The sequence below is a fragment of the Ovis aries genome, chromosome 11, assembly GCF_016772045.2.
Source record: "Ovis aries strain OAR_USU_Benz2616 breed Rambouillet chromosome 11, ARS-UI_Ramb_v3.0, whole genome shotgun sequence".
Lineage (NCBI taxonomy): Eukaryota > Metazoa > Chordata > Mammalia > Artiodactyla > Bovidae > Ovis > Ovis aries.
The window spans coordinates 28,411,393-28,427,440 of NC_056064.1; the positions used below are offsets into that span (position 1 = coordinate 28,411,393).

The window sequence follows — 16,048 nt, forward strand, 5'->3', positions numbered from 1 at the left end:
TGACTCATTGGAAAAGATGTTGATGCTGGGAAAAGTTGAGGGCAGGAGAAGAAGGGGATGACTGAGGATGAGACAGTTGGATGGCATCATCAACACAATTGACATGAGTTTGAGCAAACACTGGGAGATAGTGAAGAACAGGGAACCCAGGTATGCTACAGTCCATGGGTTAGCAAAGAGTCGGACATGACTGAGCAACTTAACAACAACAATAATAATAGTCCCTCATCCCAAGTGTTACAGAGTTGATTAAGTGAGATGATGTAGAGGAGGTGTCTGGCACACAGCGTGCACACCACACCAGGAACTGTTACAATCATTGGTACAAGCAAAGGAAAAGTGAGGAACCAGAGCTGCTGTTACTGTCAGCATGCACACCATGTGGAGACCATCGCTCAGGCTGCCCGCGGCCTTAGTTCTTTCCATGAGCGTGGTACCTAGCACAGCTGGCCCCTCTCATTTGAGGGGCTTACCCCTCATGTGGACTTGAAAGCTGATTCCCACCAGGCTGCACAGGGCCTGAGGAATTTGCCCTAATGCTGTTGCACACCCTCGATATTGGGAGCAAAACTGATAAATGGCTGGAACAGCAGAGCTGGGTGCTTGGCAGCTGCAGGCAGGAGTGGGGGTCAGGGGCTCAGCGGAGAAGATGGGGACGGGTTGGGTGTGTCCAGGTGCGGTTCTGAAAGTGCTGCTAAGAAAGACCCGCGGCATCTGAGGGCCCTCGGGCTGAAAGGCAGATGCAAGGCCCGAGCTGGTCCCCACTGTCGGTCACCCGGGTGCTCTGGCACCTCCTCCACCATCCAGCCTCTGCTTGCCTGCTGGGTTCTGTGTATCCAGTGCATGCAGACAACACACACAAACACACACACCCATCTGTACACACACACACACACACACACCCATCTGTACACACATACACACACCCCCATCTGTACACACACACACACATCTGTGTACACACACACACACATCTGTGTACACACACACACCCATCTGTACACACACACACACCCATCTGTGTACACACACACACACACCCATCTGTACACACACACCCCCATCTGTACACACACACACACACCCATCTGTGCACACACACCCCCATCTGTACACACACACCTGTATACACACACACACACCTGTATACACACACCCATCTGTATACACACAGACACACACCCATCTGTGCACACACACCCCCATCTGTACACACACACCCCTGTATACACACACACACCTGTATACACACACCCATCTGTACACACACACACACCCATCTGTACACACACACACCCATCTGTGTACACACACACACCCATCTGTACACACACACACCCATCTGTACACACACACACACACCCATCTGTACACACACACCCATCTGTACACACACACACCCATCTGTACACACACACACCCCCATCTGTACACACACACACACACCCATCTGTGCACACACACACCTGTATACACACACCTATCTGTACACACACACACACCCATCTGTGCACACACACACCCCCATCTGTACACACACATACACACCCATCTGTACACACACACACATCCATCTGTATACACACACACACACACACACCCATCTGTACACACACACCCCCATATATACACACACACACCCATCTGTACACACACACACACCCCCATCTGTATACACACACACCCATCTGTATACACACACACATCTGAAACTTTCACCTGTAAATCAGCTGCAGGAAGACTGTAGTTAACTATTAATAGATCACAGAGGGTCAAATAACCCAGTTTGGGATGCCGGGGCTCCCCCTTCTACTTCCTGCTGCCTGCACCTTCATCCAAAAGTGGTGGGGGAAGGAGAGGTCATGCAACTTGAAATGTGTCTTCTTTTGTGCCTCCTTAGCAACTGCTGGGGGGAGAAGGAGATGGCACCCAACTCCAGTACTCTTGCTTGGAGAATCCCAGGGATGGGGGATCCTGGTGGGCTGCCGTCTATGGGGTTGCACAGAGTCGGACACGACTGAAGCGGCTTAGCAGCAGCAGCAGCAGCAGCAACTGCTGGGAGAAAGAAAAGCAGAGCCTAGGAGGAGCGGACAAAGAGCTGAGGTGAAGTTTGCGGATTACCTGTGGATTTAAATTATCCTCGTCCCTTATTAGCACAGAGAATTTGGAAGTGGGGAGTGTTTGTTGTTGTGGTTGCCAGTGATCTCAGATGTGAGGGGAGGGTCTTTCCTGCGCGTCCCTCCTCCTCTCCTCCAGATTCAGGGTCCATGAAACAGCCTCTTCCCACAGGGAGGGCGACACAGTGGCCCTGAGTGTGTGCACTGGTTGAACCCATATCCGTGGATCCCCTGCCCGACATGGGAACTGGGGTCCAGTGGTGACCAGCACAGACAGGTTCCTCTGGAACTTGTGTTCTGGAGGGAGGTTGATGATAAAGAAGAAACAATAAGCAGAGGATTATTACAGATTGTGGTGAGTTACATGGAGGAAATAAATAAGCTGGAAATAGTGTAACTGGCATTGGGGACGGGAGGCTGCTTTGCAAGGCATCCCGTGAGGACCTGTCTGAGGATGGGATGGACCGTGAGATGAGACCTGGAATTCAGGGGCAAACAGCCATGGGGGCAGCGAGGAGCGGAACCCATGCCTGAGAGCAGGAAAGGGCTGGAGGGCTTTGGGTCAGAAGGGAGGCAAAGGAAGGGCCAGTTCTGAGAGCCACAGAGGCCACCAGCAAGGCTAAGGGTCAGTGACCAGACTGATGCTCATGGCATGCCTCGTAAGAAGCTTCTGCTGTGAAGGAGCAGACAGGGGGACGTATTTGTGCATCACATATCCGGCCAAGGACTTGAATCCAGCTAATGTGGAGAACTCTCAAAACTGCACAATTAGGCAATACTGACCACTCAGCTAGAAAGGGGCAGAATACTTGAGCAGAGCTCCTCGGTGAAGATACAGGGATGATGGATAAATGCCTCAACCGTCACTCTTCTGCATTAGGGAAATGTAGACTAGAGCCGTGGTGAGATGCCACCACCCACCCACTGTTGCTGTTCAGTTGCTAAGCCGTGCCCCGACTCTTTGTGACCCCATGGACTGTGGATCTTCAGGCTTCTCTGTCCTTGGGATTTCCCGAGCAAGAATACTGGAGTGGGTTGCCATTTCCTTCTCCAGGGGATTTTCCCAACCCAGGAATCGAACCTGAGTCTCTTGCATTGGCAGGTGGATTTTTCACCGCTGAGCCACCGGGGAGAAGTGAAGCATAGAGCTCCCATAATACCAAGCAATGCTTCCTCTTGATGTTTATCCCAGAGAAATGAAATCTCCTTTCACACAAAAAATGGCACATGCTGCTGCTAAGTCGCTTCAGTCGTGTCCGACTCTGTGTGACCCCATAGACGGCAGCCCACCAGGCTCCCCCGTCCCTGGGATTCTCCAGGCAAGAACACTGGAGTGGGTAAAACGGCACATGGATGTTGATAAAAGCATTGTTCACAACTGGCAAAAACTGGAAACAGCCCAACTGTGCTCTGGTGGGTGAATGGTCAACCAACCAGTGGTATGTCTGTACTGTGGAATCTAACTCAGTGATGCAACTGGACACGCTGTTGACTGACTTGGCAACACGGATGCATTTCAGTGCACTGGGCATATGTGTGTGGTAAGTTGCTTCAGTCGTGTCCGACTCTTTGCGACCTTATGGCTCCTCTGTCCATGGGATTCTCCAGGCAAGAATACTGGAATGGATTGACATTTCCTGCTCTAGGGAATCTTCTGAACCCAGGGACTGAACAAACCCATGTCCCTTACATTTCCTACATTGGCAGGTGGATTCTTTACCACTAGCGCCACCTGGGAAGGTGCACTGGGCATAAAGGAGGCCAATTTTAAAAGATTACCTGCTGTATGAGTCCATCCACCATACATCCTGCTGTGGCTGCTGCTAAGTCAGTTCAGTCGTGTCCACCTCTGTGCGACCCCATAGACGGCAGCCCACCAGGCTCCCCTGTCCCTGGGATTCTCCAGGCAAGAACACTGGAGTGGGTTGCCATTTCCTTCTCCAATGCATGAAAGTGAAAAGTGAAAGTGAAGTCTCTCAGTCGTGTCCAAGTCTTTGCGACCCCATGGACTGCAGCCTACCAGGCTCCTCTGTCCATGGGATTTTCCAGACAAGAGTACTGGAGTGGGGTGCCAATGCCTTCTCTGACCATACATCCTGCACCTCCATAAATCCCAGAATAAGATATTCTGAAAAGGCGAAGCCCTAGGGTCTGAGAACAGATCCAGGGTTGCCAGGATTCAGGACAGGGGCCTCACCACAGAGGAGGATCAGGGCTGCCTGCCTTGTGGGTCAGCTTTGTGGGGGCCCTCAGTAACCCCAGTGCACTTCTCATAGCTGACAACACAGATCTCAGAGACAAGAGTCCAGCCCAGTGCAGCAGTTTATGGTGTCGGGCAGGGTGCCGCGTGGGTGTGGAGCGAGGGTCTGGTGTACAGCAGGAGCATGTTCCTGGTCTCCTGAGCTGGGACACTGTAGTGGACTGCAGCAGTGGGGGTGACGGTCCCAGGGGACAGAACACTGCCCTGGATCTTAGCCTGTTTAGTTGGAAGCAACTTTAGTGCAAGTATAAACCTCTGGCCTTAGAGATGAGCTACCTGAGACTCAGAGCAAGGCACTAGCCCAGGGGCACACTGCATTGCTGGCAGGGCAGGATCAGACCTGGGTCTCTTGACACCCATCTGAAACCATCTGTGTGTCTTTAGCGGTTCGTATCTGGCTGATGACCCCAAGCAAGGACAGTCTGGCTTCTTTGCATCGGGCTACCATCCAGCCCATGTGTTCATGAGAAACCTGATCCGGCCGCCTTCTCAGGGCCCTGGGCTTCCTCCTGGTCTCACCTTCCTCTTCATGGAAAAACTCTCTGGTGGGTTGTTTCCCAGGGCCAGGTTCTGCCTGCTGCGTGCAGATGATGACTTGCTGGGGAAGGGCCTGACCTCCTCTGAGCAGAGTGGCTGACATCCAGGGAAACGGGAGTCACCGAACCGGGCTTCCTGCAGGAGAAGACATTCTGACCCAGAGCCTGTTCTCGGAAGAATCCGGGAGGCTCTGACTTTGTCCCTTTCACCAGACCCCCCGCCAAGGAGAAGACTTCTACTCGCTCACGTCCACATCCTCCCAACTCAGCCTGCCCTCATCCTCTCCCCTGCCCCCTGTGGTGCTATGTGTGCCTGCGTGTCTGAGAGTTGTAGGAATCTATGTGTGTTTGTGCATCTGGGTGTGTTTTGGATTTGGGGCGATACAGCACAGTGCCTTTGGCTTTTTCTAAGGACCAGGGTTGGAGTCTCCTGTGTAACCGGTGGGCAGCTCAGACCCTCTTCCTGTGGGCATTACTAGCTGGATTCTCTTGTCCAACGTTGTAGAGAACCCACTGTGGGCTGTTGTGATTCATCAGTTCTCCCGACACCTTGAAGCTCATCCTTCTTTGCCCAGAAGATATAACTTAGCTTCCCATAATCATGGGGTTTGAGGAAAAGTCTTTACTTTGGGGCCATTAGGCTGTGAATTGAGAATGAGTGCAATGCAAGTGTCTGTGTTGGGGCTGCATTTGACCGCACGTAAGAGATGCCACCTGGCCTTGGTTTCAACAGGGAAGGGTGTATTTCTCCTTGCAGAATGGGAAGTGTAGGGGGACACACAGGAGAGGGCGAGGGCCCTCAGTGACATGCTCAAGAGATCAGGCCCTTTCTGTCTCTCTACTCCTGGCCTCGGTATAGTCATGCTAATTTCACAGGCTGGTGCGAGGACCAGAAGGACGGCATGTGGGGGTGTGGACGTGCTCAGGGGTCCAAGTGGCAGGGCTGTGTTGCAGGAGTGCCCCACCTCTGAGGATGGTCCCCCCACCATGGCAGTGACCTGAGTAGCCTCCCACTCACTGCCACCCACCCCTCTGCCTGGACCCTCTGGGACTCTGCTGACTTCTCTTCCTGTAACAGTGATTTGCGTGAAGCACAGTCAGCCCGCTGCTTCTCTCAGACCAAGGGCCAGTTGCTCGGAGTCTTTGCAGACCTTGAGAGAATGATTTGGAAACTGCACAGCAAAGAGCCCTCTTCTGTAACCAAAGGCTAGGCCTAAGGACGTGAAGCAGACACACTGCCCTGCCATCACCGAGTTTGGCCCTCCGCTCTGCCCATCTCAGCGGGCACCCAGCTCCTCCCTGCCAGCTCACCAACCACAGGGGGCTGAGGGGTCCCCAGCTTTGAGAGGCCTCAGGTGAGGGCAATACACTCTGCTCCCCCAAGATTCTGCTCTCGGCCAGCTCCTGCCTCAGTGAAGATGACCTGGGCCTGTGGGTGACTTGGCTCGGACCCTCCAGTGACCATGCAACCTTTGGTGACCCCCTCCCGGCCGAGTCCAAGGCCCAGAAGTCACTGGCACGCAGCTGTGTTCCGTCAGCATGGAGGGGAGGATGTCTTGGCGTGGGTTTCAGGATTACCAGCAGGCTTGTGAAGCTGGCCAAGGGAGGTCAGCTGGCAGGAGCCTGGGGAGTCCATATCCGCCTGGTGGTGCCCACGCCTGCACCAGGGGCTCGGGACGCCAGGGGCCTGTGCTGGCCCTTTGCTGTCACCAGGCCAGCTCAGAGAGGCCACCGTGGCCCATCGCCCTTCCTGTCACAGGGATGGATCTAAGGTCATTGGTCACTTCCAGCCATCCCCTCTTCATAGCATCATCCACAGTGTGCTTCGGGGCCGAGTGAAAGAAAAGAGGGAAGAAGAAAAAAACATTGGGAAATGAATTTAGGATAGATTTGACAGAGGTTTCTAATAGAAGGTTTGCTGCTGTTCACAGGGGCGGGATTGGGACAGTCCCATTTCCTCCCCTAGGCCTTGTCCCCTGCCCTCCCCTCACCTGGCTTGAAGCACCCCGCCCCATGCCCCCTCCTCCCCCAGACCCGTACTCCCAGGGTTTCCAGAAGCTCTCACGTGTCCAGACACAACTTCAACAAGCAATTCCTCACATTCCTGTCCTTTCTGCACCCTTGGCCCTCCGCCTTCCTCTTCCTAATTCTCCTGAGCCCCTCCTGGGCCCGAGGCTGGCCAGCTGGGAGAGGCCGGGTCTTCACCCGAGGCCTGGCGCCCTCATACTGAGCGGCACCGCTCGGGAGGAGTTAGTGTAGCTCTTCGGGGAGTGCTGCTCTCACTTACTCCCTTGGATACTTTTTTCCCATTTGGAATAGAAACAGAGCAGCTCTGGCACCAAGTGAACTTGGAGCAGGTCGCCTCCTGCAGACAGCTGCTCACCCTCTCCAGGCTTCTCTTCCCTGGGGGGAGGGCCAGGGAGACCCCAGGGGAGTGGGCGAGGGCATTGGGCTCCTTCCTGCCTCCCCTTCTCTGCCCACGCTGAGTCCACTGCCTAGGTCCGGGGAGGCAGGTGTCCTGTGTTTGCAGATACCACAGTTCTTGCTCAAGCCTCGTGGAGTTAGTGGGCATCGAGTTCCCAGGTGACACTAGTGGTTAAGAGCCTGCATGCTCATGCAGGAGACGTAAGAGACATGGGGTCTCACCCACGTGACCTTGTCTACCTGACTGCCTCCCAAGGGCTCTGCCTCCTAATGCCATCACAATGAGGGTTAGCTTTCAACATATGAATGTGCAGGGGGGATGCAGTCGTTCAGTCCATAATAGGGGCGTGTCCCCTTAAACTCCTCTGGCTATTTTGTCACTGGGTCCTGGAAATAGGGAGGGAGCCTTGGGTGCAGTGTGACGGGTGGGCAACCGCAGCTCTTCAGCCCATTGCAAACCTGGAGGAGGGGTGTGGGATACAGCAGCACCTGAACTGAGAACCGGGGCCTCGTGGCACTTCCCAGCTTGGCCAGTCCTTTTCTGCAAGGCCCTGAGGGGTTCCTTCACCTCCAAGTCTTTAAGTTTCATCAGGGCCTTTAAGTGAAGGATAGTTGTTGACCCTTCCTGGAGCTACAGTTGATGGGTTTTGTGATCCAGAAGCCTGCATCTCAGACTGCCTGCCTGCCAGTCAGGTTGGCTGGACAGAGCAGAGTGGGGCAACAGCCCTGGGAGGGACGCTCCTTGCTAACTCCCTCTGAGCTGGCAAATCCCAGGGCTCCATCAGGCCCCAAACCCTGTCCCTCCCACCCAGAGGTTAGCAAGGATGCATGGGCGCTAGGAGCTGGCTAGGGGCAAAGGAGCAAGAGGGCACAAAGCAGCCTGTGAAGGGCAGGTGTGCCCCCAAATCTGACTCCTACCCTCCCACTCAGCCTCGGGCTGTGAGGTATTCCTCCTGGGCCTTCAGAAGGGCACCCCGACTTGACTCCTCTGCCCGGACTGTCCTTTCCGGTTGGTCCATTCTGATTTTCGTTTCCTGTCTCCAGGTAGGCAGGTGGTCAGTGATCAGAGCTTCTGGAACGTGTGTGGGTTGGCCCCTCACACCCGGCTCAGCTCTTCCCCTGGGGTGGGGTCTGGGAGGGTGCCGCTAGGTGGGGAGGGCCTCGGAGCGGGGTGTGCTCTGGTCACTCCCACCCTCTCACGCCTTCTGTTGTGTGTCCTCCACAGCCTGCGATTGCCACCCCGTGGGCGCCGCTGGCAAGACGTGCAACCAGACCACGGGCCAGTGTCCCTGCAAGGACGGCGTGACTGGCCTCACCTGCAACCGCTGCGCCAAGGGCTACCAGCAGAGCCGCTCACCCATCGCCCCCTGCATAAGTACGCGGGGCGCCCTCCTCCCGGCCACCTGGGGGCTCAGGGTCACCCGTGTCCGGGGGCCAGTGCTCATTGAGGTGGATCTCTGCACTCACTGGGGCCCTGTGTGAGACCCCCACGCCTATGGAAGTCTCAGCAGAGCCGGCCCATCCATGGCTCTGTTCTGACAGTCTCCTGCTCCCAGGGTGCCAGAGGAAGCACGTCCACCTCTTCCCGTATCCACCTTGGCCCTGGGCCTGGGCTGGGAGTGAGGTCTGGATCAGGGGCTGCTGCTGTGGGAATTCTAGGCCCCTCTGCCCTGGCAGATTCAGAGCAGAAAGAACGGACTCCAGGTGGGGACCAGCGGCCTTTAGGAAGAATGGCAGCATCTCTGAGGGTTCCAGAGGCCCCTGAAGGCTAGTGGTCAGCCCCTTAGTTGCTGGAACTTGGGGAGAGATCAGGGGTGGCTCAGGGCCTTGGCTTGGGAGAGCTTTAACATGTTAAAACTGCAGAGGTGTCATGAGCAGAGGTTTAGCTCTGGTGGATGCCAGGGGCCTGGGTGGGCACTAGCCCCTAGCCTCGGCCTGTTTGATTCTGAATACAGGGCTGACCTGAACTCAGAAGGGAGGACGAAGGAGGAGCGAACCCCAGCCTCTGAGGCAGACCCCAGGCACAAGGCGGCCTCTCCGGAGCAGGGCTTAGCACACCCTGCCTGGGGATTTGGCTCACTGCCTGGTTTTGTGCGGCTGGCTGGGCTTTTTTTTAAAAAACCTTTTAAAAATGATTAAAACAAAAATTAAAAGATTACTAATTTACGACATGTGAAAATGATATGAAAGGAAAAGTTCAGCGTCTGTAAATAAAGTTTAATGGGACCCAGCCGGGCTCACTTGTTCACGGACTGCCTGTGGCCACTTTGGGGCCGTGACGGCAGAATTGAGTAGTGGCGACATAGCCCCTGTGACCTGCAGGGCCCGAAACGTTTCCTAGTTGGTCCTTGCTGGAGAAGTCGGCCGACCCCTGCTTTATGGTTTTCAGTGTCCTCTAGCTCTGGGTGGGCACCAGCTTCTCAGGTCAGATACCAGGGTCTTGGAACAAACAACATGAAGCAGAGCAGGAGGCTGGGGGCCAGGCAGCTGCTTGGGGTCCTTGGAGTGGACCCTGGATCTTGCAGGGAATCCGCTCCCCCCCACACTGGGCGGGAGTCTTCAACATCCCGCACCTCATCCACTTGACTTGAGTGTGGCTGCATGTCCAGGACACTCCGGGCTGCGTGGCTTCCAGCAGGTCTTACGACCAGAAGATGTTGCCATGGTAACAGCGGATACCGCAAATCTGAACCACGGGAAACTGAGCCTGTGTCCATCCAGGGTGGAGCAGGTTGAGATGGTTTTCACGACATCTAATTGTCCGGGTCTCACAGCTTGCGAGTATCTTTCTCTTCTGGTCCTCCAGAAAACTGACCATTTTTAGAAAGCTGGGAGGAGATCGGCCCCACCATCCGAGCTTGTGCAAACATAGGGGAAGCAAACGAGGCCTCCCTGCGAGGGGGAGTCAGGAGCTGTCGCGTTCCCAGAGTGGCTGGGAGCAACATTTCAAATCCTTGAGGGGAAAGGCCTGAAAGTGGAGCTGATTTTTCAGAATTAGGGATGGGAACCTTGGGAGATGAGAAAGCATCCTGCTTTCCAACACGCTCTGTACCTTTTCCCTTCCTCTTGAAAAGGGTGGGCTGATGCTGGGGGTGAGCGTCACTGCCAACCACCTAGAGACCTGGGATCTCCATCCTGGGATTTCTGTGAGCTCTTCCTGCTGGCACCGGGTTTCAGGTGTCCAGACAGGACCTTGGACGCTTGTGTCTGTTTGATCACAGCTCTGGGAGCCATGGGGCCCTCTACTCACATCCTAGAGCCAGGCCTGAGGAGTGGGGCTCGGGCAGCCAGGGTGGCTCCATGGCCACTGGCCCCAGCCCCTTCCCTGGATTTGCAGGATTAGGCTGGGCTGTCTGGATTTCCCTCTGGAATGTTCCTGCTGGGGCCAAGTAGTTCATGAAGACTCAAGAGGGAGCCCGGCTTCTTAATGAGCTGCTGTAACAGGGCACCTGTAGCTTGCTGTCGATCATAAACTGAGAGTAGGGGTTCGGCACCATATCGAGGGCCAGCCCTCTGCCTGTTGCTTCTGAAGGTGCAGAGCTGGCTTCTGCGGATGACCCTCAGGTTTGCCCCCAAGCCCGAGTTTTCCATCTTGACCACCCCCCAGGACCCAGGTGGCAGTTGATCTAGAGCCTGGGAGGAGGGGGTCCAAGGGAGATCTTAACCCCTAGCAGTCAGGTGGTGGCCAAAATTAGTGGGGTTCATGGAGGTGTCTGTGACTCCACATTCATACGGTCACTCAGCCGGGGAGGTGACTCCCTGCCACTCAGGGAGTTTGGGTTCTTGGTTTGGCCCTGACTAGAAAGAGAATCTGGAGCCGTGAAGTCTGGGTCTTTCCTAGAGACTGGCTGAAGCTCCTCACCTTTTCTGAGCCCAGAACTGGAGCTTGTAGGAATGCGTTGCTGTTTTCAGTAGGAGAGGAACGGCCCCAATAGAGCACACTTCTCTCTGGCCCTGCAGTCTTCTGTATTGTCAGTCTGTTCTCCCTGCCAAGAAAACACCTTAGCTCTTGAGGTGTGAGCCCGTGGGAACCTAGGCCAGGGTGCAGACCCCTCTTTGCATGTGGAAAACACCCCCCAGCACCCTCACATGCCACCCCTGCCACAGACACCTTCCCCACCCATGAGTCAAGGTCAGCCTGAGCTCAGAGTCTGTTGATGATGGATAAGGGGGGGCCTAAGGACCTCTCTGTCTGCCCCTGGCCCCGAGATGAGTAGATGGCACACAGACAGCAGAGGGGGCAAAGTCCTGCCTTCCCCTCCTCCAGTCTCTGCCAGCTGGAGGGACAGCTTCCAGCCGAGAACAGGGTGGCCTGGCCCCTACGCCAGGCTTTCCCTTCCTCCCTGACTGTCGTCTCCCGGGGTGAAGAGTGGGACCAGGAGGGAGGGCCCAGGGAAGCTGGGGGGAATCTGCACTGTGCTCTTTCTTCTCTAAGGTCAAAAATAACGTGTTCTGACCTTGTTTCCCTTTCCCTCCGTCCTGAACCCCACAAAGAGATCCCTGTGGCACCGCCGACCACTGCAGCCAGCAGCGTGGAGGAGCCCGAAGGTAAGCGGTCCCCTTGCTGCTTTCCTTCTTTTGCTGTGGGGTGCGCTGGGGGCTGGGGAAGGGAGGTTAGAGGGGCCAGACTCCCTGGCCACTACTGGGGCGCTGGCTGGTATCAGTGGTTCCCCTGGGCTGCACTGAGCAAGATGGAGCCACATGGCATTTTCTGCAATGATGTCCCTTCTAAGAATAAAGGGGAGGGGCCTTTATTAGTGCTTAGGGCTAGCTTGCCTTCCAAGCCTGAGACCCTCAAAGCCATGGTCCTCCTGCTCAGCCAGCGAGGGGAAGAAGCTGTCTTCTAGCCCAGGGCCATCCAAGCCAGGGTCCTGTAAATTTCTTCTTGCAGAGAGGAAAGGAGATGGGTGGTGGAGATGGAAAGGACATTCTTAGAGCACTGGGGTCCACAAACAGAATGAGGAGGGGTGTGAATCGGGACAGGAAGAGACTCACGCTCTCACTGTCCCTTCCCTCTAACTGAAATCAAGAGTTTCCAAAAAGAAAGAAAGAAAAAAAAAAAAAAAAGAACTTCCCTGGTGGTCTAGTGGTTTGGACTCAACACTGTACTGCAGGGGACATGGTTCTATCCCTGGATGGGATCTAAAATCTTGCATGCTGTGTGGCCAAAAAAAAAAGAAGTTTCCTCCATTGCAAAGGTGGGCCACAAACCACAGCCGGGTCAGCAACATTGGAGATTTGGCCACCTGCAGAAATCCCAGCCGTTTTCACATCATGTTAGAGGTGGTGCCGGTATCATGAAATATTATTTATGCTTGCTAATTGCTTAAAAATGATGAAAGTTACCAGCCCTGCTGTGGGATCTTGATTTATAATCATTAATAAAGAAACACATACATTACATCACTGTACCATAAATCTGGGGTTTTGAAAATATTTGGGTAAGTGTATTTCAGTATTGATTAGTTTCCTTTGTAGTCTTGTGGATTTTATTTCTGCATTTAGAAATATTACTGTGAGAAAGGGCCCATGGATGTCACCCATCCTTGGTACAAGAAGGGTCACCCAACCCTGGCTTTGGGCACAGAGAGGGCTCCAGCCTGGCTGGAGGGCGCACCGGGTGGAGAGCAGGTCAGGCTGTACCCAGTGCCGTGGGCCTGGGGTCACATGGGGCTTTTGTGTACTGGTGCTTGGAGGAGGGAGCTTCCCTGGTGGCTCGGTGGTAGAGAATTCACGTGCCAGTGCAGGAGGCACAGGATGCATGGGTTCAGCCCCCAGGTCTGGAAGCTCCCCTGGAGAGGGCAATGGCAACCCACTCCAGTATTCTTGCCTGGGAAATCCTATGGACAGAGGAGCCTGGTGGACTAGTCTGTGGGGTCTCGAAAGAGTTGGGCATAACTCAGTGACTAAACAACAGCTTGGAGTAGGAGTGGGCATGGGGGGCAAGAATGGTGACAGTGGGGCCCTCAGGGGACCTCAGAGTCAACTCGGGGGCCCTCTTTGCTCCTCTCCTGGTTGGCCTGTGGGGGAGGCCCGGGTACCCGTGTGATCACCTGAATGCTTTAGAATAGACTGGATTGTTTCAAGTGTCGGCCGGTCCCTGAGAACTTGAGAAAATGGATTCAGAACTTGGATATTCATAGTCACCAAACGGCCCTCAAAGAGGAAATGCCAGAAAATTTCAGGGCGTGCTGGAGGCCTCACTGGGGAGAACCAAATACATAATGGACTTAGGTTGCTGGGTCTTCAGCACCTTTGATTGAGTCTCGGGGACACTTACAGGAGAAATTGTGCTGGGAAGGGGCTGGAGGAAACAGCATCATGGGTGCCTGTGAGGACACTCTTTGATAAAAAACAGATTCAGAGGGACAACCCCAGTTCATCCAGCTCCTGGGCCTCCCTGATAGCTCAGTTGGTAAAGAATCTGCCTGCGATGCAGGAGATTGCGGTTTGACTCCTGGGTCGGGAAGAGCCCCTGGAGAAGGGATAGGCTACCCACTCCAGTATTCTGGCCTGGAGAATTCCATGGACTGTGTAGTCTATGGGGTCGCAAAGAGTCGGACACGACTGAGCAACTTTCGCTTTCAGAGCAGTTGAGAATCGAGAAGACACTTTCAGGTCATGGAGTCCTGCTTCTTGTTTTTGCTGTGACATGAGCCCCAGCAAAGCTCACCAGGATGAGCTCCTTGGGCTGAGAACACAGCCCATCCAAGGTCAAGGCAGATCGTCATGATCGCTCACTCTCGTCTCCCACTTTGCTGGCCCTTCCAACCTTGACTTTAGGTTTCTCGTGGTTTTTGGCTTCTTCCTTCCAAATTCGAAATGTGCAAATGGAATAGAGGAGTAGCAAAAAACAACTCATGAGATTTCTCTGCAGGCCACGAGAAGCTGGTATAAAGCTCAACCAGACAAAAGATTCCTGGGCAACTAAGTTGTAGCATCTTCCTTTGAAAAAACTTTACTAATTCTCAGTTTTCTCATTTCTTTTGGTTTTGTTACTATTTATTTCCTTTCTTTCTTCTGGACCTTGGAAAACATGATATCAATGGAAGCAAACAGTCAATGAACACTCTTGACAAAGTGCTTCCTCCACCGAGGGGCTAGGTGAGCAAGTGTGATGCCTGTCAAGATGCTGGGTCCTTGGCCAGACCCGTTGTGACTTTCTCTGGGTCTCTGGATGCCCGGGATCTCTCATGGTCTCCCCAGGGAACTTGGGCCAGATCCGGATCATGGGCTCTGGGACTCTGGGGTCTGAAACCACAAAGGCCTTGCTCGCCTCGTCTCAGCAGGAGGGAAGTTGTGGGCAGGAGGCCAGGGGGCCCCCTGGGAAGCAGGGCCTGGGAGCTCAGTCCATCCGAGCCTGTCGATTCTTGCAGTGTTTGAATAGCGAAGGCCTCCATGCTGGGCTGCCTGAGAAAAGCTTGTTTACTTTTGCCTGCGGAAAGAAGGAGAATTAATAAAGCCGAGAATTTGTCCTGAAAGCTGATGGACATAACCTCACCCTGAACCCACCCATCCCCTTGAAGGGCCAGTTCTCTCTGGGAATGCTGTCCACCTGCTCACTGAGCCAGCTGGTACCCCATTTTGGGAGGAAGGGAGGCAAGGAACCACCCACTTCAAACCACTGATTTGTAGTTATAGAGACCTCTACCCCTGCGTCCCCTTGCTGTGCATTAGCTCCAAGGTATCGGTCTATCTACATGTTTGGTTTGTAGAGGCCCCTGGGTTTAGTGGAACAAGCGCTATCTCAAAGCCAGGAGATCTGGGGTTGATCCAGCATTGACTGTGAAGCCTTGAACAGAGCAAAGACTGCTTTCTGCCTCCTTGAAGGATGAAAGGATGGGACCACTGGTCCTGGGCCTCCCTGCCCTGAGTCTTCTGGGAGGAATAAACTTCTGCTAAGCTTTCTTCTTCCGTGTCAACGCCTGCTCGCTCCCCTACTCGCTCTGGTGATCTGCTTCTCCCACGAGCCTCGCAGGCCCCCGTGGGCAGAGGATGCAGGTAAATAGTTAACACCTGGCTGGAGGTGGGGCCTGATTTCTAGCCTTTGCTGCTCTCCCTGGTGTAAACCAAGCCCAGGTGAGCCTCCCCACCGGAAATAGAATGTAGACGCCTCGGGAACCAGAAAACCAGAGAGAGGCAGGGTGGCCTCTGAGAAGGCCAGGTGCTGATGGCTTGGGCTGGCCTCCGAGTCTGAAGGGACATGGCTGTCATCCAAGTGGAAGCTGGACCCCGGATGGAGGTAGGAGAGCAAACAACCAATGCCTGGGCTCCCGCCACCTCCCAACTGGTCTTGGGTTCTCCCTGCAGCCCAGCTGCACTTACCCCTTTTGGGGCCCCATGTGGTGCCCTCTGCCAACTGCTCCAGTGGCCCATCCCAGGGGTAGGGGTAACTTCCAAGGCCCCCCATCCCCAGCAGCCCTCAGGGGAACCAGGTAGCTGAATCTACATGAGCCATCAACCCCCCGAAGTCAGGTGCTCCCAGGTGTGGGGGTGTTTAAGGAGGTGGGGGTGTGCGTGTAAGGGATAGGGGTGGGCTTCGAGATGTCACCTCTGGGGACCCAGCAGCACCTCTGTTTTTTCCTGGAAGACAGTTTGGTTTTTCTAGACCTGGAGCTGGATAGGGTTGGATTAGTCTCACTTTAGACTTTGGTTTTCCAGGGGATGGGGTAAGACTTGAACATGGCATTGGCTGCTGTTTGGGTGGTGGG

The 16,048-nt window shown here is 54.6% G+C and overlaps 1 protein-coding gene across 2 annotated transcripts in view; it reads left to right on the plus strand.

Annotated features, from left to right (window-relative positions):
* Positions 1–16,048, plus strand: part of NTN1 (netrin 1) — a 206,785-nt gene that overhangs the window by 141,819 nt on the left and 48,918 nt on the right. For both annotated transcript variants that reach the window (XM_042255658.2, XM_027974898.3), the window contains exons 4-5: positions 8,563–8,712; positions 11,832–11,885. In XM_042255658.2, coding sequence (XP_042111592.1) covers positions 8,563–8,712; positions 11,832–11,885 — 204 coding nt within the window. The remainder of the gene's footprint in view (positions 1–8,562; positions 8,713–11,831; positions 11,886–16,048) is intronic.